The 24,077-nt window shown below is 38.0% G+C and overlaps 1 protein-coding gene across 4 annotated transcripts in view; it reads left to right on the forward strand.

The window, feature by feature from the left end:
• FRMD4A (FERM domain containing 4A) overlaps positions 1-24,077 on the forward strand; it is a 547,164-nt gene that overhangs the window by 157,826 nt on the left and 365,261 nt on the right. For 2 of the 4 annotated variants that reach the window (XM_072653269.1, XM_072653267.1), the window contains exon 2: positions 59-2,368. The exons of the other annotated variants lie outside the window; for them this stretch is intronic. In XM_072653269.1, coding sequence (XP_072509370.1) covers positions 2,276-2,368 — 93 coding nt within the window. In that variant the 5' untranslated portion in view covers positions 59-2,275. The remainder of the gene's footprint in view (positions 1-58; positions 2,369-24,077) is intronic. 4 annotated transcript variants of the gene reach the window in all.

Below are 24,077 nucleotides of genomic sequence, written 5' to 3' on the forward strand. Positions count from 1 at the left end.
ATAAAATTCATATGTTTCTGTTTCACTTATACTGAGCTCATCAGAATATTTCTTCCAGCTTGAACCATGTATGCCATGAAGCCTGGAGAGCTCCACTGACATCCTGGTGATGGCCCATGGGAAACAGGAAGTCCAACCCCTGAGGAGCTTTGCCTGGATCAGGGCCAATATGGGACAGAATGACCCCCTAAACTGATCTGACCCATTGTCCTATGGAATAGTCAGGGGACAATAAAGGAAAGAAACTGTTCAGTGAATCAATCACTTGCTTTTGGGAAGATAATGCTGAAATTGGTATTATCCTTGCGATTCGGAAACGGTAGGCCACCATTTAAAAATGAAGAATATTTGGCTGTTTGGTTCAGATGGTCAGGTAACATTCCTGATGTATGGAGATGTTGTTGTTTTTTAATTTAATCAAGAATATAGAGGAAAGAAGGGAGGAAAGAATATGTGTAACTCGAAACTGTCTTTCCAAAGAAGCTTCATGAGTAAGTTATGTTTAAGAGACTTCCATCTTTTCCTGCCTCTCCCTGTCTCACTCACTCATTTGCTAACAGCACATATGGAACCAATTACGGACAGAGCCCAATTGTTGTATACTTCCCACACCGAATCTATGCTTTCTTTAACTGCCTCTTAATGTAAGTCTGCACTGGATACATAAATTTCACTTCACTTTCTTTCGTTCTTTCTAGCTTTTTAAAGTGCCTGTTTCCTGATTCATTTTTCATGCAGTTTAAAACTCAAACTTTTTGCTCTAACTCCTACTTAGTTTTTTGGATAAACACAACTTTCTTTTCCATCCCATCTCTCCCACTCCCTTTTTCTAGCCTCATTTCCTCCTCCCCTTCCCACTGCAAAAAAATGCACACTGTTCTCTGGGGAATAAATAGAGGGTAGTTCTCAAAACATAGGAGTGATATCATGCTAATATGGGATTGAATGAATAATATGGGTTTATTCCAAAGGAAATTCCAGCTTCTTTCATAAAAACTAGAAATGGGAATAATACATATGAAAGAAAAATGTCTTCAAGCTAGAAAACCTTTTACTCGTCTCTTTGTCGTCATTCCCTTTGCAGGGATCAGTAAGCACATGGGGGATAGAGAGGGGAGACTAGATAAAGATTATTTTTACTCTGAATGAGCTCCACTGAAGAACAGAATTGTATCTTATATCATAAATACAATGTAATCGAAACAGAAACAGCAACTTGATGGATGTCTGACTCATAAAACTATGTTTCAGACTCTTGTAAAGTTCAATTATTTCTTTGTGTTTACAAGTACACATTAAAGTAAATGCCCAGGAACACAGACATTTAAACAACGGTTTAATTTTCAAATTTATGGATTGTATTTGATTCACATGGGGCATGTGATACAATTAATATCATTTCTCCACCTTGTCCCTACATCAAGACTCACTCTGTGTATATATGTATGTGTCTCTCTCTTCTATCCTCTCTCTTTCTCTCTTTGTGTGTCTTTCTCCCTGTCTCTGTTTTTTTCCTCTTTGTCTCTCTGTATAAATATATATGTGTACGTACACACATACACTCTCTCTCACACACACATACATACGCATTAAAACCTTTTAATCAAACATGTACATTTATTGATGATCCAAAATATATGAAGTTTATGACTGAGACATTCATTGGCTCTCCCAAATCCCCAATGTGTAGGGTTTCTGGACTTCAAATATTTTCCCTGTGTTCAGAAGAGAGGGAAATTCCAAATGCAAGATTTAGCATTAATCTCTGCACCAGATGGTGATATAGTAGATACTCTTTTTAAGGTGAACATGTGATCTACTGTACAGCAAGCAGAGGGGGGTGGGGAATCACGTGATGCCATGTATCATGCCTGATAGGGCTCTGATTAGACAACTGACCTGGTTCCCATCTGTAACTACAAGAAGTGAGGTTGACATTTTGGGACCACTTGCCCTAGAAGCTGAATTCTTCCACTTCTGAGGCACAACAGCCCTGCTGAGCCAACTGACTGCACAGGGAAAGACAGAAGGAAGCTAAAGATATGTTGCTTAAGACATGCTCCTAGAGTGGCAGGACTTGAGTTATTTTTTTCCCTCTCTTTCCATTTTTCTCCCCAGACAAGCCACATCTTGACTCATGTGGTCTAAAGTAAAACCCTCTTTGTTACTTGATAGTTTAGCAGATCTCCAGGAGACTATCACTTATTCTAGAAGAAGCCTTCGTCTCTCTCTTTGCTAGGGGAGCACCCACACATACAGGGTGAGTTGGTGAGCGATGGTAATTCAGACAGCAGTGGCTCCGACTAGGTCCCAAAGACTTTTGTTCAAAATACCTTATGGATCTCTGAGAAGACGGAGTGCCGAGAGGGTAAGCAACGGGGCGGGAGGTCTGTTATTCTCTAAGCAAAGTGCTGCCTAGCAAGGGAGAAGATGTTTATTTTAATTGTAACCAGCTCCACTATGTTATTAGTAACGTTTTCCATGAGGAATTAGTTACTGGGATTGCATGATCCTCTATTGGAATTAAGATTTTTTCTTTTCATCTGGGATAGGGCAAAGTTTGAGACTACAGTTGGATACTAGATTATTAAAGCTATGTATGTGTGTGGAGGAAGAGGAGGAGAAGGAAGGAGATAGAAGGGTCACTACCTCTGGAAGTGTGTATGAAAAATCTGAGTGCTTGTTTAAAAAAAATACACCATTGTTTCTTAGGACTTTGACTGAAAGGTGAACATTCATTAAGGCTGAGGGGCTGCACATTTTTTCCCACAGGATGATTTTTGTGTAATGGAAGAAATAGCCAGAGATCAGGCAGTTAAGAAGCTTTGTGGGGGGGAGGGGTTTCAAATGTACAGCTGCTTGATTAAAAATCTCTGAATTTTTCAGATAAATTAGCTCTGATTTTTGGTGTGTGTCTTTCAAATATTCCAAGGTCTTCTTAACAATTATTCTGTTAACCACCTGAAAATGTATTTACTTTATGGTAGCCCCTGGAAGAGAAGATCTAATAAAATAACAATGATGATTTGTCCTTGTCTGAGGAAATTTATTTAGGTAATGGAATGTTTGTAGCTGTCAAAACAAAGCTGCTTGGCAAGAACTTAAGGTCACACCTGTGGCTGTAGCAGGTGATAACTACCCAGGGTTGCCAAGGCGCAGGGACTCCCATAAATACAAAAGGTCCCCTCTTTAAATACTCTTACTGTCACCTGGGAGAAGCCAAGGGTTCAGATAAATGTGTTATGCAAGGCTGAGTAAGGTAAAAAGCATCACAGAAGGTTCTCCTGATGAGTTGATGACCTGGTATTTCATAGCAGTTAATATTGCTTAGTTGGGATGATCTTGATCTTTTTTTATATATTCCTAATTTTTAATTTTGGGATATTGGGAAAATATGATTAAGGTCTTAGAAAACATGAAGTATACTCTGGAATGAGAAACCACAAGCAACCAAGGATTTTGAGCATAGCTTTGTCCCTACAATTTCACTCATTTAAAAAAATATACACCAACTTCTCTATAATCTATGGTGCTTAAATCTGAGAGTTTTTAAAATTTGATGTACAACCCTTTTATCAATTGTCATTGGCTAACACTTCCTGAGTGCCTATTATAGGAGGGAAGTTAGGTGGCACAGTGGATAAAACACTGAGTTTGGAGTCAGGAAGATCTGAGCTCAAAGTCCTCCTCAGATACTTACTAGCTCTGTGACTTTGAGCAAAGTACTTAACTTCTATTTGCCTCAGTTTCCTCATCTGTAAAAATGAGGATAATATTAGTGCCTACTTCCTGGAGTTCTTGCAAGGATTAGATGAGATAACATTTGTAAAGCACTTAGTACAGTGCCTGGCACATAGTAGGTACTATAGAAATGTTAATTGTTATTATTATTATAGCAAAGTATTATTACAGTAAAACTCTTTCATCATGTTGGTACTCAAGATATACACTTGTGATGGAATTTAACCATCTTTTAATAGACTTGTACCACAGTTAAGTATTATATTTTTCAGAAAAGTGTTTTGTAATGTATCAGATACTTTATAATATGCCCAATATATGTGTAGATAGATGTATATATAAAGGCATAGACAGGGTATGTATGGTTATGTATATGTGCATAAAGAGACCTCTACTTCCTATTTAGAATGATTAGATTTATCCATCAGACACTTAATACATCCACTTTTATTTTGATTCACTATTGTTCAGTTGATTAATCATTAGCAATGATAGATTTGCATCCATAAAACATGTTTGCTTTTCTTTGGGGATATATATGCCAAAGACATAGATCTATTTTCTTATACTCACATGGATTTTAAAAGATGTGTACTAAGAACTCTTTGGTCCTTGGAGAAAAGTTTGTACATTGTTGGAACTCTAGAAATCATATTAAATCTCACCTCTCAGAAGGGAAGTCAGGAGGAGGGGATGGATCATAACTCATGTGAGATATAGTCTTGCGTTTAGTATGACCATCCTGTCTCACTTCCCACTGTAATGGACAATAAAGGTATATTGGAATGTATGATGTAACGTCAATTTCAATTGGACTCTTAATATTGTCTGTAGTTTTATGAGACTCTTCAGAGTCTAAGTCATATATTTATATAAGGAAAGAACAAGAAAGGAGAGAGAAAGCTTCTGCAATAATGGGAGGCATTTGCCACTATATTCCTAAAGGCTTAGCAATATCTCCCTGATTCCCAAGCAATAAGCCCTTCTAAAGTTACATCAAGCACTTAGTGAGTAAGAGACATTCAGGTTACTAGAGGTTGATTTTTGCAAATATTTAACCATATAATACTTTCACCTGTTTTCACCTATTTCATCTCTATTTCCAAAAGGTTTACACATCTAACTCTTGTTTCAATTTAGTCTCAAAATCCCCTAGTGAAGGAGATGGAGCAGACATGATTGTCCTCACCTTCTATAGAGTAGGAAAATTGATTCATAGACTAATTAAGTCCCTTGCCCAAGGTGATATACAGCCTAACTACCCCCCAAGTCAGAAGTAAAAGTAATGGAATGGTCTCTAGACTACCAGGTAGCTATCCTGATCACTAAACTCCTGTTTCATGGCTGCTATATCCCTGAAGAGAAACTGTTATAGCCTGGGGTCAGGGAAACATTGGAGAAGGGTGATATAATCAAGTTGGTCACTACTCCTAACTGTCATTGACTTACTAAATCAGGCAAGAGGAAGCACAGAATTAGTTATATGGTGTCTGTTTCTATCTCTACCTCTGCCTCTTTTACTATTTTGCATATCACTAAAGAAATGATTGCTTGTGATATACTGGATTTTCTCTGCCATGAGGCTAATGCAAAGTATGCTTTTTTTTTACAAATTGGGGTTATTCAGTTGTTTCAGTCATGTCTGACTCTTCTTGACCTCATTTAATCTTTTCTTGGCAAAGATTACTGGGTGGTTTGCCATGTCCTTAATTTAGAACTGGAAGTGACCTCATGGGTAACTAGTCCCTCCACCACAATTTACAAACATTAAAGCTCAGAGAAACGATTCACCATCAATCACTCAGGTGTCACAAAGGTACAAAAAGAGGATCTGAACCCACATCCTCTCATTTGGAATCTAGTGCTCTTTTCACATGTCTACACTACCTCCATATAAATTAATAGAAGACTTATGAGGCAGAATATGTGTGCATACACAGTATGTATGCAGATATATATACACTTGTATAAATAATCATAATTAATACACATGTGCATATGCATATATATGTCTTTTGTAATATGTTATAAGCTATATTAGCTATCTAGACATCAAATACAATTTGTCGTTGAAACCACTCTCAATGAACCAGAATCAAATGGTTTGGGAGGAAAGACAAAAAATGAAGGCACAAAATGACAGACCATTTCTCATATTTAACCAGTAAAACATCAAAACAAAGTCTGTTCTTCACTGAGGAACATTCACTTTTGCACAGACACAAACTAATTTTCCTTACTCCTTTCACACTTATTCCTAATTTTGATATGAACTTTGGGTATTGGGATGAAATAAAGTTTATATGTGATTATATGTGATCTGAATAGATGTAAGCTGTATATACATAAAGGGGCAAATTATATCCAATTCATTAGAATGTTAAGGGTGAAGACAGCAAACTATACTTCAATTTGTCCCATTTATCTGGATATTTTAGGTGAAATATCCAGTTTTGGGTGAAAATCTTCATTTATTTGGATATTTTTAGCTGGGATGGGGGGGGAGATTAAAACAAATATATATTGGCAAAAGAAACCAAATGGTGAGATGTCACTATAAAAACATTTTCAAAATATTATAATAATCAACTTTTTGCACCCACACTCTTTGGTATGTTATTCTGGGCTGATATATTTCCAGCTATTATTTCACAAACCATTACATTATCACAGCAGCTAGGCTGCATAAGTTAAGGAGTCAGGAAGCAATGCAGTCTCTTCAGGCTGTGTGTGACGCATATTTTGAATATATTCATGCAGAAAAAGTGTGAGACTATCGTTCTCCCCCCTCCCCCAAGGAAACAACCCACATAATAAAGAATTGTCTTTAGTGGATATTTATTACCATTAAAAGTAGACAGCAAAGACACTATCGAGACAGATCACTATAATCATGCATATTATTATCACAACCTCCAAATACAGGAGAAGGTTTTGTTCCTTCTAAAAATACATGTCTCTTTTAGAGAAGAAAGAACTTGGAGCATCTGATATAGAGTTTCTCTAGTTCACTGACCAAATTCAGTTTTCCTATAATATTTGTTATTTACTTGAAGCCAGGGTAAAGCCTTTTTCCTCTCAATATTGCTTAAAATGTCTTCAAGTTAAGCAGGACAATTATTTCACCTGAAAATATTAATAATAACAGCTACAGCATTTATATAGTGCTTTTAGCAAAGCACTTTTACATAGAATGACCTCTGTGACCTAGGAATGATATTCTCATAACCATTTGATGTCTTTGTATGGACACCAGTACTAAACTTGGTGAGTTGTGAAACTGTACCATGACAGAATTGAGGAAGTATTGGAGAAATGAACATTTTCCTTTGGGAAGAATTTCAGAAGAATTACAGTATGAGAAAAAGCAGAATTGTAGCCTGCAACAGCGGAAGGAGTCGCCACATAGAGATCCTTCAAAGCCCCACACATTTTCAAAGATAATCTGACAACCAAATATATTATATTGAACATATTTTATCTTTCCTTGATCATTCTGAAAGACTTCAGATATTTAAATAAGCAACCAGTTTTGGAACGCCACACTGGTGAAAGACTAGTCAATGCCATGTGACAACTCTGCTTCTTACTGATTCTGGTTTGTAGGGAGGAAAGCCCTCTAAAAGTCAATCCATTTTGCCAGAATTTGTCATTATCTCAGAGTTGCAAGCACAGGTGCTCTTAAAATTCTATGTTTTCCTCATTTTCAACTAACAATAAAAACTAAATTCCTGCTCAGGAAAGCAGGGTGAGGATTATAGGAATAATTATAGTTATACTACCTACCTTACTAGGTTGTTGTCAGGAAGGTAAATTTGCAAACTTAAAGTGCTATATAATTGGGGGCTATTTATTATCACTATCTCGATTATTATACTAATAATAATAATACTGTCCCATTTTAGAGCTCAAGGAGACCCCTCCATCTCATGGACTTTTAGGGTGTTGATGTTAGATACCAGTTTCAACTGTTGTAGTTTTTCTATTGGCACATATGACTTAAGTGATACATGCCAATAATATTTAAATTGGGCATGATTTTAGATAACAGATATTACTATGTTCGGCATTCGAACAATTAAGCTTACATTTATTTCAGAGAATTTTTTTAATTTTTCCTTCAGATAGTATTAGAAATCTTCTGGGTGGTTACAAAGTCGGGTTTGAGAATCACTGTCTAACTTTCCCACTCTCCTGCACCAAATTTCTAAAATCAAGATGGTTGTAGATCAACTGGACAATAGGAACTTATTTCTTCTGTCTCCCCCTTCCTCAAACTACTGACTCTTTTTAATGAATCAACTCAAAGGCACAGGACTAGTCTTTTCACTTACTCCACAATAAGGTTTCTTTTTGGGGGGTGGGGAGGAGGGAGAGACAAAGAGATGAACCAGACCTATTGGTATAAGGGACCATCAGACTAGAATCTAGATGATTCAGTAGATAGAATGTTGGGCCTGAAGTCAGGAACACTCATTTTTCTGAGTGCAAATCTGGCTCCAGACACTTATTAGTAGTATGACCCTGGGCAAGTCATTTAATCCCTTTTGCCTTGGTTTTCTCATCTGTCAAATGAGCTGGAGAAGGAAATGGTAAACCACTCCAGTATCTTTGCCAAGACAACCTCAAATGGGGTCATGAAGAGTCAGACATGACCGAAAAATGCTCCGACAAAACAACCACAGAATAGAACCTGCATGCAGCAATATAGAGTTCAAACTCTGCCTTAGTTGCTGGCCAAGTGGTACTGGACAAATCACCTAACCTCTCTCAGTCTCAGTTTTCTCATCTGTAAAACACAGGTGTACTTTATGACTTCTGAGGTCCCTGCAAGCTCTAAATTGGGGGTCCTGTACCATAACTTATAGTCTTAGAGAATTGCCTGAAAGGTAATAAGGCCAGAGTATATATCTGAAGAGGTTCTTTGTCTCTGCCTCTGTTTTCTCTGTGTCTCTGTCTCTGTGTGCGTCTATCTAGCTATCTATCTATGTGTGTATATATATATATATATATATATATATATATATATGTGTGTGTGTGTGTGTGTGTGTGCGTGTGTATATACATATATATATATGTCTATCTTTCTCTCTCTCTCCTATTTGAAACAACCTCTCAGAGTGAGAATACACCTAGGTATTGCTGTCATAATTACCCAGATGCTTTCTAGGGAGGTCACTTGGGAAATAACCACAATGGACACAAGAGTCTCACAGGTTTGTTAAGTCCTCCACGAGGAGGAGTTGGAACAAAGAAACAAGGCTGAGAATGGGAAGATGCCTTGAAAAAGCCAGTTACACCTTCAAAATGCCAAAAATGCAAGCTGATTCATAACAGTGCCTATATATGAATATGAATATATATGAATGAAGATGAATAGGAAAGATAAATAAACATATCATGCACCTTACTCTTCTTCGTGCATTAAGTCACTTCAGGGCACATTTCTATCCATACAAGTGTAGGCCAGCTTAAGAAAAAAGAGGTGGGAAAAAAATAACTTTTACTCATTTGTGGATTTTTAGGGCATCCCCTATGAGGTGTTTTGAAAACATGCCTCTTTTTCCCTCTTTCCCCTTACCTGTAAGTGTTCTCTACCCTCACAAAGGCAGCTTATAGAATACAATGGGAATGTATTTGCATGCAGAGTAGATAATTTTAAAACAAATCCAGTATAGCCTTTCAAGCAAGTCAGAGAGAGGGACATACTGAGGTCTGAAAATAAAAACCTGTACTCTGATCCAAATGCCATTATGATATTCTGGGGGCTTCACTAAAATTGATGAGGTTAAAGTGATTTCCTTGACTATCTCAAGGGCATTCATGGAATCAGTTTAATTGGATCCGTACTCAGATAGACAAATACTTGGATCATCATGAGGCAATTGGCTTATACCCATTATAGCTCTTTCACCATTCCAGGCAACAGAACAAATGAAAACAGACATATCAGAGAGCAAGGGGAGGGTGGTTAAGGAGCTTTTTTTTTCTTGCTCTTTGTGAATTAGATCAGGAAGAATAATAGCGTAGAAAATCAGAAAATGTGGTCTGCCTGAAATCTGCTTGTTTTTTAGCCAGCCATTTGAATGAGTTTAGGAGGGAAATGGGGACCCTAGTTCAGATTGCATGGTTTTCTCCTTCTGAAGATTTAGTTAAAGTCATATGGAACTCTCTAGGAACATGCAAAAGAGGATAAGTCAGAAGAGCTGTAAAGATAATCACAAGGAAATAGAATTCAGAACAAGAAGCAATTTTCTCCACTAGTGATTCACTACTTTGGTTTAATATTAAAAATGAGTGGTATGGAAGAGGAAGATTGGAGAAGGGCATTTGAAAGACAAACTTTGCCTCTTTCCAACTTTTTACCTAGAGTCAGGCCTTGATGGAGCCCATCTCAGGAGAAATGGAAGGAAGTGAATGATGACAGAAGCAAACCACTGAATATTCCTCTACAAAAGCACAGTTGCTTTTTAATTTTGAATACGCCCTATTTAAATCTGTAGTTTATGAAAGAACAATTTTAAACAAGACTACCTTATTAGAAGATATGATGGGAGAAGAGTAAATTTTTTTATAGTCAGTAGCTAAAATGGAGATTCTCTTATGCCCTTCAGTAAATGCAGATAGAAAATCTTCTTCTCTTAAAAAAGAAACAAAAAACTCCAGTGTCTCATTCAAGGAAAGCAAATAATATCATTAGCTTTTACATCTGAACTCTCCTAGGGATAGCTAGAGGAAATGTGGGGTTTTGTAGAAGGAAAGTAAAAAGGATAGTGAGTTAGTCACATGCTTTGGTTTTGTAACCCAGCTGAGTTGTATAGTATATTTAGAAAGTATAATTTGGGGTTGGGTGGGCACTGAAATAAGCAAGTCCTAATTTGAGCCCTAAGTTGGGGAGCTGACACCCATTCGTTAAGAAGCAAATAGCTTTGTGTTTAACTCAAAGAAGCCATTTCTATTTTGTTTTAACTCAAGTTCTATTTCATTGAATCTTAGTGAAGTTCTGGCAGAAAAATAGATAAGGGTTATTTTTTTTTAAATCCCTACTGATTTGGCATATGTGAAGAACTGGTAGAGGCTAGGGCACTGGAATTGGAATCAAGAAGACAGGGATTCAAATCCCACCTCAGACACTTAATAGCTTTATGACTAGGGGAAGTAATGTAGCTGCTTTGTGCCTCAGTTTCCCTGTGTATAAAATGAAAGGATTAAACTCTATGGTCTTTAAAGTCTTTTCTAACTCTAAATCTATGATCCTATAATCTGTAGGGATTTAGGCACTGCCCTGCTGTGCAGAGACTCTGCTGTCGATGAAATTTCTGTCCTCTACTTGCCTGGTTATAGCATATATAATCTTCCCTGCCAATTACTAATCATGTGACTTTGGAAAACCGCTAATTCTTTGTTTCTTCATCTGAATAATAAGGATAATCTTTGCTACCGACGTCACAGAACTGTGGTGAGCATGAGTAGAATACAAGCTTCTCCAGGGCTGAGACTGTTTCATTTTTGTCTTGTACGGTGTCTGACACATAATAAGGGCTTAATAAGAGCTTGTTGATTGACTGAGTAAATGTGCATAAAGAGCTTTATAAACCATTAAGTAGTACATACATGTCACCGTTACTATTATCATTTTCTTCTCCTTCCTTGGCATTTTCCTTTGATACAAGAAAGTATCTCTGACCCATAAAATTCAAGGCAGTGTCAAGGAAAATGAAAAAAAAATCAGGTTTTTGTGAGCCTCTCACATCCCTCTGCAGTCTTGTTTCCTAAATTATCCTCTCTACTTACCGTGGTTTAAATCAGTGACTCATGCAAATGCATTTCATCTAATAACACTGATTCATTGTGGCTGAATCAGGAGGCCTCCTGGCTGTGCCAGGGGGTCTTCATGATCGTTTACATTTATACAGCCCTTTAGAATTTACAAAGTACCCTGCAATACCTCTGGCATGCTACTCATGATGCAGACTCATGATGCAGAACAAGACGCACATTTTTGGACATGACCAAAGCAGGAATTTGTACGTCTTGTTCTGCATATTTGTACAAGGTCTTCCCTTCTCCTTATGGGATGGAGAGGGAAAAAGCGCTTGTTAATTGAAAAAAAAAGTTCTAAAAACATAACCCTCTGCCAGGTTGAGTCTCAGAAGTTAAATTACTCGTCCACACTCTCACCTTAGTAAGTGGCAGAATCAATTCTCCTAATTCCACCTCTGGCTTTTTCTACTACACCCCATTTCCTCTGACTCAGATTTTGTAAAGGCTGGAGCTGGACAGTCACTACCCTAAAGAAAACTCCTGATCTTTTGCACGTACATATTGAATTACATACTCAGACATCTCAAATTCTCTTCATTTCTAGTATAAAGTCTCATTTAAAAAGCATACTATATTCCCACCCATGTTTTACTGGGTCAGCCAGTCCAAAATGACGTCAGGATTCTCACATATCACTTTGGCTATCTGAGATACGGACTGAGAATGGTGTGGGCACATCTACAGTACTGCTTTGGAACAATCTTGCAAAGATCAAAAACAATTCTCTACATTCTTCCAATGGAGGTCTTGCTCTGCTCCCTGAGAAGCAAAATAAGTGGTAGAAAGAGACCCAGACTTGGAGTCAGAAGAGTCCTCAACTTGGATTAGTTGTGTGATCCTGGGCAAGTCACTTCACCTCCTGAGTCTCTGTTTCCTCCTCTATAAAATATGGGTAATGATATTTGCATTATAGAATTGTTTTGATGAAAATGCTTTGTAAGTACATGAATGTCATTGAGTTCTCTCTATGCTTATCTTTCCTAGTCTTACTTCATCCCTTCCATTAGGACTCAAAGCAAACAGTCCTACCCAAATCTGTACTCTGTATCCTAACAGGAAGATAGATGTCTATCACTTTCTCTTCTTCTTTCATTAGATTTTCTGTGGGTTCTGTGGGCAGTCAGCACAATGGAACAGCTTCAGTTGAGAGGAAAGAAAAAATAAAGAACAAAATACTTCCCTTTACTCCCCTTGGTGAAACGTATTGTTCCAGCAGGTGTACCAGAGATGATTCAAAGGCAGCCTGAAGCATGGGAATGCCACTCTTTAAATAAGGAGTTCCTCTCACAGGGGAATGAATTCAAATGGGATATTGGGCCCTGAAAGAGTGGTGGCACTCTATTTCATCCTATTGTGTATCTGTGTCTTACAGGAACTATGGACAATGGGGGGGAAGGTAGATCTTAACAAAGAACAGTCACTGGAGAATGTATTTTAGATGGGGTCTTCTTAGCTAAAAGTCAAAAGATGCACATTCCAATACTACATCTCTAAGACTGATGCCTGCCTTGGACATGAGCTGCAAATGCCCCTGGGGATACTGTAAGGAATTAAGATTTTGTGGCAGAGAAGGGCATAAAGGAGGGAATTTTTCTGCTGTTCAGTTCTCACCAGAAATGTTAAAATGCCTTTTATTCATATGTCTTCTCTCTCCCTTTTTCCCCTCTCTTTCCACACTGAACATTGTTGTAATCCTTCCATCAATGTACTTTAAAGTAAATGACAAAATGAGCAAATAACAATAGATTCCCTGGGAAAGAGATGTGGCCTCAGGCAGTAGGGTCATTGCCAAGAATAGTAAAAACAGAGAATATTGATTTAAGAGAACCAAAAAATTTATTTGGACAGTTTCGGAATAGTAAATCAGATTAGAGAGATGCTGGTTCAGAAATCAAATCCATACCTGGCCTACTCTGAGCTGAGCAATATGTTGCTTAACCCAATAGGCACTTACTACACAGCCATCTTATTTTTTTCTGTTTAATCAATCAACAAGCATTTATTAAGTACCTGTTACATGCCAGACACTGTGGTAGGGGCTGAGGACACAAAGAAAAGAAAAACAGTCCCTGCCCTTGTGTTTGAGGAACAACTTAGTTCCACATACGACTGCCAAGACTACAGTTAATTGCAGTGAAGGAGAGAAGTGTGGGCACAAAGGGAGAGATGAAGAGAAGCAGTTCATTCTGGGACAATTTTAACAATGAAGGAAAAAGTGGGCATGTTCTCAGACAGATGTGTGACCGCAGAACAAATAGCAAATTACATCTCCCCGCTCTCTTCCACCTAACATTCTCAGGCAATATCCATGTTGTAAGACAGGAAATATACTGACTGAACAAAGTAAGATAATGTTGATCATAAAGAACCAAAGGAATAGAAAATCACTGAATCTCAGGGCTAGGAGAGATCTTAATGGGAGAAGGTACCTGGAGCCAGAAAGATCTGAATATAAATCTGATCTTGGATACTGTGTAGTTGTGTGGTATTGGACAAGTCACTCTGTCTGCCTCAGTTTCCTCATCTGTAAAATGGGGTTAATAGTGGCACCTAACTTCCAAGATTATTGTGAGAGTCAAATGAGATATTTATAAAGCACTTTAGGTTCTATATAAATGCTATTATTTTTATTATTATTATCACCTATATTTTCTGCTGCATGTCTAACAGATGGTTATTTAGCCTTCACTTGAAGTCATGCAGAGAGGGGAAACCCACTGCTTACCAAGTCAGCTCTTACAACTTTTGAAGAGCTTTTATTGAGAGGAAATTTCACCTTATGTCAAGCCCAAATTTCCCTCTTCTCCACTTCTATCCTCAGTTCCTAGTTTTGCCCTTAGAGTCAAAACGCAGGTATAACTCCTCTTCCCTTTAAAGATAGCTGTCAGTCTGTCAGTATTTATTAAGCACCTACTATGTGCACTATGCTAAGTAAGCACTGGGAATACAAAAACAGACAAAACACAGTCCCTGCCCATAAGAAGCTGACAACGTAATGGGGGAGACAACCAGGAAACAAATATATACAAACAAGCTGTATACAGAATAAATTGGAAATAATTAACAGAGAGAAAGCACCAGAGTTAAGAAGGGTCAGGAAAGGTTTCTGGTAGAAACTGAGATTTCACTTGGAACTTGAAGGACATCAGGAGTCAGAGATGAGGAAGGAGAGCATTCTAGTCATAGACAACAGCCAAAGAAATGCCCAGAGCTGAGAAATGGAGGGTCTCATTCATAAAACAACAAAGAGTCTGGTGTCACTGGATCAAAAAGTATGTGGTGGGGAGTAAGTTGTAAGAAGATTGGAAAAATAGAAGGGGAGTTGATCATGAAAGACTTTGAATACCAAACAGAAAATTTTATATTTGATCCTAGAGAAGATAGAGAGTCCCTAGGGTTGATTTAGTAAGAGCTGGGAGGACATGGGGTGACATGGTGTAATGCTAATGAGATTAAAGATCTTCCCCTATCATTAATGGGCCTGCCCATTAAGAAGGGGTTAGGGGAGATTTGTAGGGAGGTCCACATCTTTTGTTGATGAGGCACTGGTTCTCAAGGGTTGTGATGCCCTCTGGCACTGAAAAGTATATAAATACTCTGAGATGCGGTTTTACTTTGGGGTTTACTCATTGGAAGTGTTTGTTTGGTCAGATGAGACTCTGGGTACCCACTAAGGAATCACCCAGCTTTGAAAACCCAGATGTTGGTGCTTCTCTCTCTGGTAACTATGTATGTATGGTCAGACAGTTATCTGTCTGTTGATCTGTGATGTATGGTCATACAGTTGGAAGCCCTGTCTGTTGGTTGATCTTTGTTTCTCTGTATTTTCTCTGAAGTTCAAGGTGCTGACTTTTTCCCCTGAATTAAGTGAATGACATATACATGCTTGATTAAAGTGATTGTTGACACCTCAAAAGTTGCTTTCCTTTTAGAAATGCAGATCCAAGAACCTGTGATAGCAGGTACTCCTGTGTACATTGGAGTATTTGCTTTTACACATGATCACACCATTATGTTCCTCCTGATCTTCCCTTCTAAATAGTCCTAATTTCTCTAATAAATGGTCATATGGTGTGTTCTCTAACTATCTAGAATGCCTTGCTCTGGACACCATTTACCTTCTCAATGGCCTTCCTAAAATATGGTACCCAAAACTGGGCATAATACTCCAGATGTTGTCTAACTAGGATGTAAAGCCTCCAATATCCTGGACCCTCTATCTTTCTTCATATAGCTTCAAATCACATGTGCTTTTTGATTAACGTGACATATTATTCATGCATATCAAGTTTGCAGTTCACTGAATCCCCAGGATCTTGTTTCACTGAACTGGCGCCTGACTATGACCTTAGGTTCAGTGTTCTAGCTATTGTGACACCTGGCCATTCCTTTATAGCTCTGAGGTAGTCGACTAAGGACAACCATGAATCCTCTTTTTCAGCATTTAAGATATACGGACACTCTATCTCTGCTCTGTCCTATGAGCCTTTTATTCATTTCACTGTCACCAAATTTCTTTACCTTAATCTTCTTTCTTCAGACCCATCAGATTTTTTTCCCCTCTTAAAGTAAGAAGGCCTTTTGGTCTGACTACTGAATGATCCTTCATATTTATAGAACTTTCATAAAGCACTGGGACCTAAGGCTTGGACCTAGGTCAGAGGATTTAGGGATATTGTAAATGAGCCCTTAGAGATCATTTAGACCAGAGTTTCTTAAACTTTTCTGAGCCATAGACATCTTTAGCATGTCTGGGAAAGCCTATGGATCCCTTCTCCAAATAATGCTTTTAAATTAATAAAATACACAGCATTATAAAAGAAAGCACTTATGTAGAAATACAGCTATTGAAATATATTTTTGAAAAGTTAACAGTCCCCAGGGTAAGAACCTCTTCCTTAGAGATTATCTTCTAATCTAATCTCTTTGCTTTAACACACGAGAAAATTGCAACCCCTTGAGATACAATGATTTGCCTGACAACCCAAGTGGCAGAGCAGAGATTTAAAACCAGGTGCTTTCATGCTAAACCCAGAGTTGTGTCCTTTACCACATGTTTGTTGCCTCTATGTTTGAGTTTCAATATTGCCCATGTAGGGATCTAGCAACCTTCACTAGTTCAAGACTGTGCGGTTTTATCAATTTAAGCATGGACTTTCCCCCATGAATATCAATCTAACTTTTAAAACATTTAATCATTTTTATCTCTTAGGTTAAAATCACTTGATCTAGACTAAACTGCTCATTTTACAGATGAAGAAAACAAGACATTTTTCAGAATAAACCAAAATTATGGTCCCCATTTTTCAGACAGATCCAAAACAATAAAACTGATGATATAATTTTTATTTTGTTTGAATGACTTCAGGATTTTTAGTGTCTTTAAAAAAAGTCATTTGCTATGACTTTTTACCACAGGGATCCCCAGAAAAGTATTTGCTCTAACTCATTCAGTGAAGAATCAGATGGGAGAGGGCTTTAAATTTGAACTTTGGACTTGAACTTGATGGACAAAGTAGAAATTGAGCTAAAGGTGGTCCTAATCTCTACCCTATACCCTCCCCAGAGATTTAGGTAGTAGGGAAGGTTATGCTTCCCAGATGTTGGTGGTAAATGTTAATATGTTTATCTTCAATTCAATTCAATAAATATATATTCAGTGCCTGCTATGTGTTAGGTACTGTGCAAAGCATCAGGGATATTATCAAAAGAGACAGTCCTTGTCCTAAATAGTTTACGATCAACCCACAAAAAGAAGCTCTAAAGGGGACTGGTGGCCACAAGAAGGTACCCAATAAGGAGAGCATGGTGGAAGTGGGGAAGATGTTGGAGAGGGTGGAACCACCACAGCCCTCCCTCAACACCACTTTCCCCAAGCATGGTGTTTCGGGATCCAAAGCCAAGTAGAGTTATTTTTGGAGAATTACTGAATTATGCGGAACTTTGTGAGCCCTATATAAAGGAAGGTCTTGGGTCTGCCCTGTACCCCTCCAGTCAGAGGGAAGAGGGATCTGAGAATGAATTGAGAAGGTGCTGAGTATCAAAATCTGAATCATTTACTTGGGGATGAGGTTTCAGGTGAGATCTATTTATCCTGGGGGGAGGGTCATGATGTTCCTAGGGGAATCAAAGACAAGCAGAGCTGCTGATGGAAAATGGAGTAGTGATTCTGGCTATAGTTTGAAGTAAATATTCTTTTGTCAAAGCTAATCTGATGTTAAGTGGTCAAATGGATATGAGGTGCTATTCACTAGCCCCCTACAATGGGGGGAACATAATCAATGGGGTCTCTACCTAATGGCAACAGTTGGAGACCCTCCCAATCCATCAGGGCACTGAAAAAAAAATGTAACAGACCAGTGTCTAAGACAGCAGAGTCAGTCAACCACAGTTGTTACATGTTTTCTCCCCATTAGATTACAAACTTCTTGAGAGCAGGGACTATTTTATTTTTTTAAAAAACTGGGGTTTTTTAAATGTATATGAGTGGTTAGCAAAATGACTGGCACATAGTAAGTGCTTAATAAATGCTTGTTGACTAAGACAGGAGTTGAGCATCAAAATTTTCAAAGAAAGGAAAAGAGATTGGCCAAGTTATAGTTTTCCTGACTTTTCAGTTCATTCTGCGGATCCTGCCTTTCTTGAAGTTCAAAACAAGTATTTTTTTTTCTACAACATCCTTCAGAAGTCAAAGAACCTTGAGCAGCTGAGATTGAATTCTTCACCACTGGAGAATTTGACATGTCCCTAGTTTGGAATCTAGTTCCAATTTATCATCTCTGTAGTTCTGGAAAACTGAAAGTTGACTTGGTAAAGATTCAAGCTTTTGCATAAATCCTAGTTCTTTCATTGCCTAATGGAAAGCTTCCTGTAAGACTCAGGCAATGTAAAATTCCAGGGAACCTGTGTGCACTGATCAAAGATTGTCTTTGACCTACAGGTATGGAAAACCTTTAATTCCCGTTTGTTTCATGAAGTTATTGAATTTGTTCAAACAAATAGGTTAGAGACACTATCCTCCAGCCTGTTTAGGATTAACATTTCTAGTTGTGAGAGATCTCAAATCTGCTTGTTTTGTCATGGTTATACATGAGATTCAATACTCATAAAAAACACAAACTAGAAAGAAATCTGCAATTCTTTTGGCCCCAGATGATTATGATTGTTCATGCCTCGAAGTGATCTGATTATTTACTTCTTTTCCTTCACAGCTGTGACCTAGTTAATTTTAAGTGGGAAGAAAATCCTGAAATCATTAGACCCTCTGCTTGGCCTGAAAACTTTGCTCTGTTAAATTTTAGGATGTTCTCCATAACAGGAAGTGAAGTTGCCGAGAGAGAGGACACATTGGAATTCTTTGAGCTCTCAGAAAAAAAATAGCAAATGCTATTTTTTCCCTTTTCCTTGCGGTCAGGGATGAGAGGAAAAGAGAAATAGGATAGGCAACAAAATGACCAAGGAATGAGTCACCAATTTCTGAATGAAGAATAAAAATCCTTTTTGTTAGTTTCAGAACTTCACATCATGAACATCTTGAGCTCCCATCTATACAGACAATGGAGTGGGTGATGATTCAGTGTCCTGGTCTGACAGCTTCCTGCCTCTCTTTCAGGGAAAAAGTCACTACTAATATTACCTCCCAAAGAAACCATTCATTTTGGAATGAAATCTAGGTGCCCAGGATTCTGATTTTAAACCTCAGTGAGTGAATCTGCATAGGCTACCTCAGGGGAGGACATGGGTGGGAAAGAGAAAAGATCTGACTTCTTTTGCTTGGTCCTATCTGTGATTGGCAACTCCTAGTGCAGAAACTTCCTTCATCAATGCAGAGCCACAACTTGTCTGTAATTTATAGTCTTGGAGAGTGGCCTGGAAGGGTCGATGAGAAATTAAGTGATTTGCTAGTGGGACGCATGATATATGAGAGAGGCAGGGCTGACCTGGACCTGGCTTTTCTGACTCCAAAGACGTGCTATGCTTTCAAGGACTCTTGATAAGCTGGATGTTGTGATATGAAAATTGCCCAAACATAAGACACATGGTGTTTTTTTTTTTATTATTTATTTTTCATGTCTACCACTTTACTTCAAATAATGGTTAATTTTAATTTTTAATTGAATATTTATTGAAAGAAAATTTTTACCATTTATACATATGGAGCTTTAAAATTTCCAGGCAAAATATAGTTTGTGGACACCCACCCCACCACACTCCCCAAAAAAACCCAAAGCAAAACTTCAGTGGTATCAAAAAGTAAGTCATAGGAACTAGAAGCCTTGGGAAAAAGCAGACTTGAGGAAGACAAATTTGATTTCCAAAAAGGCAATAAATGTGATAATCATCCCAATTCCTTCTTAGTTGTTATACTTCCTGTCAGATAGAAGGCACAGCAACCATTGCCTATAAGGAATGAACAAAGTTCGTTTGTACCTGACTGTGTTTGACCAAACTCAGTAATCTGGGACCTGTGATTTCATTAGTGTGAGTACTCCCTGCACCCAAAGAGAATGTAACCCCTCGAGAGCTTACAAGTATTATTCTATAGCCAACCTCATGATCTACCCTAAAGTTAACTAAACTGATCCTTGGCTGACTGGCAGTCCATCACAAGGCCCAAGTCAAAATTCTTTCTAGTTTGGTAAGATGTGACCAGGGTTATTGTAAATCTTGAATGAAAGGTCAAGCATTTTCCAAACTGTAAAACACTATAGAGATGCCAGTTGGCGGTGGTGGTAGTGTTAGCTTATAGTCACCAAGCCCCAAGTCTGAAGATGAATCATCCCCTGAGCCTCCTACTGTCCTCTTGCTGAGATCAAACAAGGTTTATAGAACAATACAGAGCAAAACTGGTAAATGTTTAACAACTAGGCTGTGTGGTGGGAGGAGGGAGAAAGTATGCACACCCACACTTTTAAGGCTAATTTGATTTCTTAACACTTACATTCAGACAATCAACAACATAAATTAAGCCCTGATTTGTAGCTGTTGCTGATTTAAAGCTGAATCCCACACATTCCCTGGACCTCGTACAATGGAAAGAACACTGATTGTGGAGTCAGAATTCAGGATTCAAAACCTATCTTTGACACTTCCCTGTGAACTTGGGTAAATCCCTTAAGCTCCCTGGGATTCAATTTTCCCTTCTGTAAAAGGGTAGTTTTATAAATGGCCTCTGAGGTCTCTTCTAATTCTAGATCTATGATCAGTGATTGTTTAGTGGTGCATCACTGGTGTCAAAATTGAAACAGAATCCTTGAGGCAGCATGGTGACTCAGAAGACCACAAATTAGGATTATCTTTTTTATATTGTATGGAGGAAGAGGGGGAGCTAAACATTTCCCAATTATATTTTTTAATTTAATTTTTAATTTATGGATTAAAACAAACATTTCTGCAACAGTACAATAATAAAAAAGATAATGAAACTGCACATTTATCAGTACAATTTGCTCTTCCTTGTAAATATATAATAAAGTTATCATATAAATTTCTTCTTTTTCTTCCCTCCCCAATTACATTTTAATCTGGTTCTGGCTTCACTGGGGAGTTTTGCCTACTGTTTAGCTTTCAAGAACCTAGGCTCATCTCAATGCCACAAAGAACCATGGAATCAGACTTCAGTGGAAGCTAGAACATCCTTGCCCCAATTTATTTTTTTCCTTATTTGTCTCCTCCAACCAAGGAAGAAAGGTAAAACTTTGATATCAGGGGCATATTCTCCTCTTATGTAATTGTCAGGTAAATTTCACTGGATTTCATCCCTGGTAAGAAAGAGAAGCTCTTGTTACTGAACCCAAAGGAAGAATTTTTAAAACCCATCTGGTCTCCCATTTCTCTGTCAGCTTCATTTCTCAGCTACCTCATGGGCAGCTCATTTTCCACTACTGAGTACAAAACCACTTTTGTGATAGGGGACAATGGTGTGACCCTTGATACTTAATTCTAAGAGTCATGGGGACAGCAAAGCCCTATTCATTGTTAGAGAGGTAATTAGCAAGGAGACAAGTCGCTTTTAAATGAAAGGAAAGAATTATTTTAATTGCACTGAGAGTAACAGAAGATACAAAATTTGGAAACTTTTCTCCATTGTTGAATATTAATTTTCATCTCTTTCTGTGTCTAGAAGGTTTGCTCTCTGGTCTAAGTTTATCTAATAAAGAAAAATAGTTATTGAGAATCTTTATGGTAAATCAGATAAGAAAGGTAATTTAATTTTCTTTGCAGATTTTTAGATTCTTTCACAGCCTGAGTGGATTCACTTACAGTTTTTGTTTAAATTGTAGGCTGTCGGGAGGTTTTTTTCAGTCACTTGTTTCCAAGGTTCCTGGGGCTGCTTCTCTGTCTTCAGAGTTGCTTTGGTTCACAAAAAGAAGAAGTTGAGATGACAACTCTTTACCAAATACTGGCGCTTACTATGCCTTGGGTTTAGCAAGCAACTCATACAAATGTAACATTTGGTCATTTTCAACAATTGGTAGGACTCAGGAAAGATCCAGTAGATCAGTCATTAAGCATTTATTAAGGATCCGCTATGTGCCAGGAAAATATGTAAAACGTTAGACATATGATAAATCATTCTATCAGGATCCCCCTTACGCTCTGTCTATTCATCCTTTACTCCAACCAGATTCTCATACTTACTTCCCCTCCTAAGTGCTAGGTTCACCACTTACAGAGTCCTCATAGCAACTATACAAATGTTTATTGATTGTGTCAGAGATTTGTTTTTGTGTTCAAGGTTTTCTTGTTACTGATGCCTTACATATTTGTTTCAACCGTCTTTGTCCTGTGTCTTAAGGTCCTGTGAATCTCTGTGCTGCCCTCTATCCAGATAGCTATCCCTGTGTCCTACTGGTTCATGTCTGTTTCCTTGACTTCTGATTAATTGCTTCCTCTGAGCTCTGGAGTATTTCTCTATGTCTAGACTTTTGCTTGCCTGCTAAAGTCTACTGCTTCTCCTTGATCTTGAATTCATGTATGTTTCTAGGTTCCTGACTGCAAGCCTACTGTTTAAGAATACCTGTCCTAGAACCTAATGTACTTCTGGTTATCCCCCCTAATTCTTTATTCTGTACCCATTATCCACAAAGTCATCCGTGGTTAAGCTAATTTAAATAGGAGCACAACCATATACACATACAAAACCGCAGATCAAAACCCATGTATGATTTTATCCAAGTGAACTCTTTATGAGGATGCCCAGGCCAAATTTTTTAATTAACAATTTATAAATTACAAAAACTGTTCTTAAAAAATCCTGGCTTTGCAGAATAAAGTCACAGGTTTTACTATCTCTATTAATTTTGGATTGGAGGCAGGGGGGAGAGAATGAAAATATCTTGAGGAGTCAGGTCTTTCCAGGGAGAGTTTGCTTTATCCTTTGAATGGAGTTTACAATGGGAATGGTTTAGAGGGGAGTGGCACTACCCTACCCAACGGTCTCTAAAGCATTCTGCCCAACATCAGTGATTTATACTAGCATTCAGTGAGTAAGGTGAACTTGAATAGAATACTTTTCTTCCCCCAAACCCCTTCTCCTCCTCTTCATTAATGCCATATCCTGCTGCCTCATGGAAGTAGCATGCTCCTTGAAAGCTCTGCTAGCAGAGCACAATCTCTAGCATGACCCACCTACTTGCAAAGGATTCCATACCAATTTGGCAACAAACCATATTCATGGTATCCAAGGACAGGCATTTTTTCATTGCTTAGTGGTTTTTCAGTTGCATCAGACTTTTTTTTTCCTGGCAAAGATACTGGAGTGGCTTGTCATTTCCTTCTCCAGCTCATTTTCCAGATGAGGAAACTTAGGCAAATAGAGTTAAATGACTTACCCAGGGTCACACAGCTAGTAAGTGTCTGAGGCTGAATTTGACCTTATAGAGATGAATCTTCCTGATTTCAAGCCCAGCGCTCTATCCACTGCTCCATCTAACTGCCCAAAGAATTGGCATAGCAAAGTTCATAGACGATTATCACCGAAGAGTTGACTGTCAGATGAGGTTTTTTTTTTTTCTACAACAACTCATAAAGGGTATCTACTAAAGTATGGAGCAGTTAAAATCTACAAAACTAGAGGGACTATCTCTGCTAATGAAATCACAGATCCTTAAAGTGTTGAAATAGAAGTACAAGCCTTATTTAGTACGATCATTTTAGAGATGAGGTAATTGGTAAGTGCCTGGGTAGAATTTGAACTCAGGGTTTTCTTGACCCCAGGTCCAGCACTCTATCCATTATACCACACTTATACCTAATTTCTTCAACAGGCTCAACCTCTTTCTAAAACTTCAGATAAAAAGAACACAATTCTATCAACATTATATAAGTTAATACACTTAAGGCAAATGTAGCACCCATCTCTGACTTCAGAACACCCCCTCTGAATACCTTCTCCCCTTCCCTTGAAGAAAAATGAACATGGAGCATGGTACCATGATATTGACCAACACAGAATTCAGGAAAAGAAAAAGTACACTTAGAATTACTGATTTGGCCTGAAAATGTTTATT

This window comes from Notamacropus eugenii, chromosome 3 (assembly GCF_028372415.1).
Source record: "Notamacropus eugenii isolate mMacEug1 chromosome 3, mMacEug1.pri_v2, whole genome shotgun sequence".
NCBI lineage: Eukaryota > Metazoa > Chordata > Mammalia > Diprotodontia > Macropodidae > Notamacropus > Notamacropus eugenii.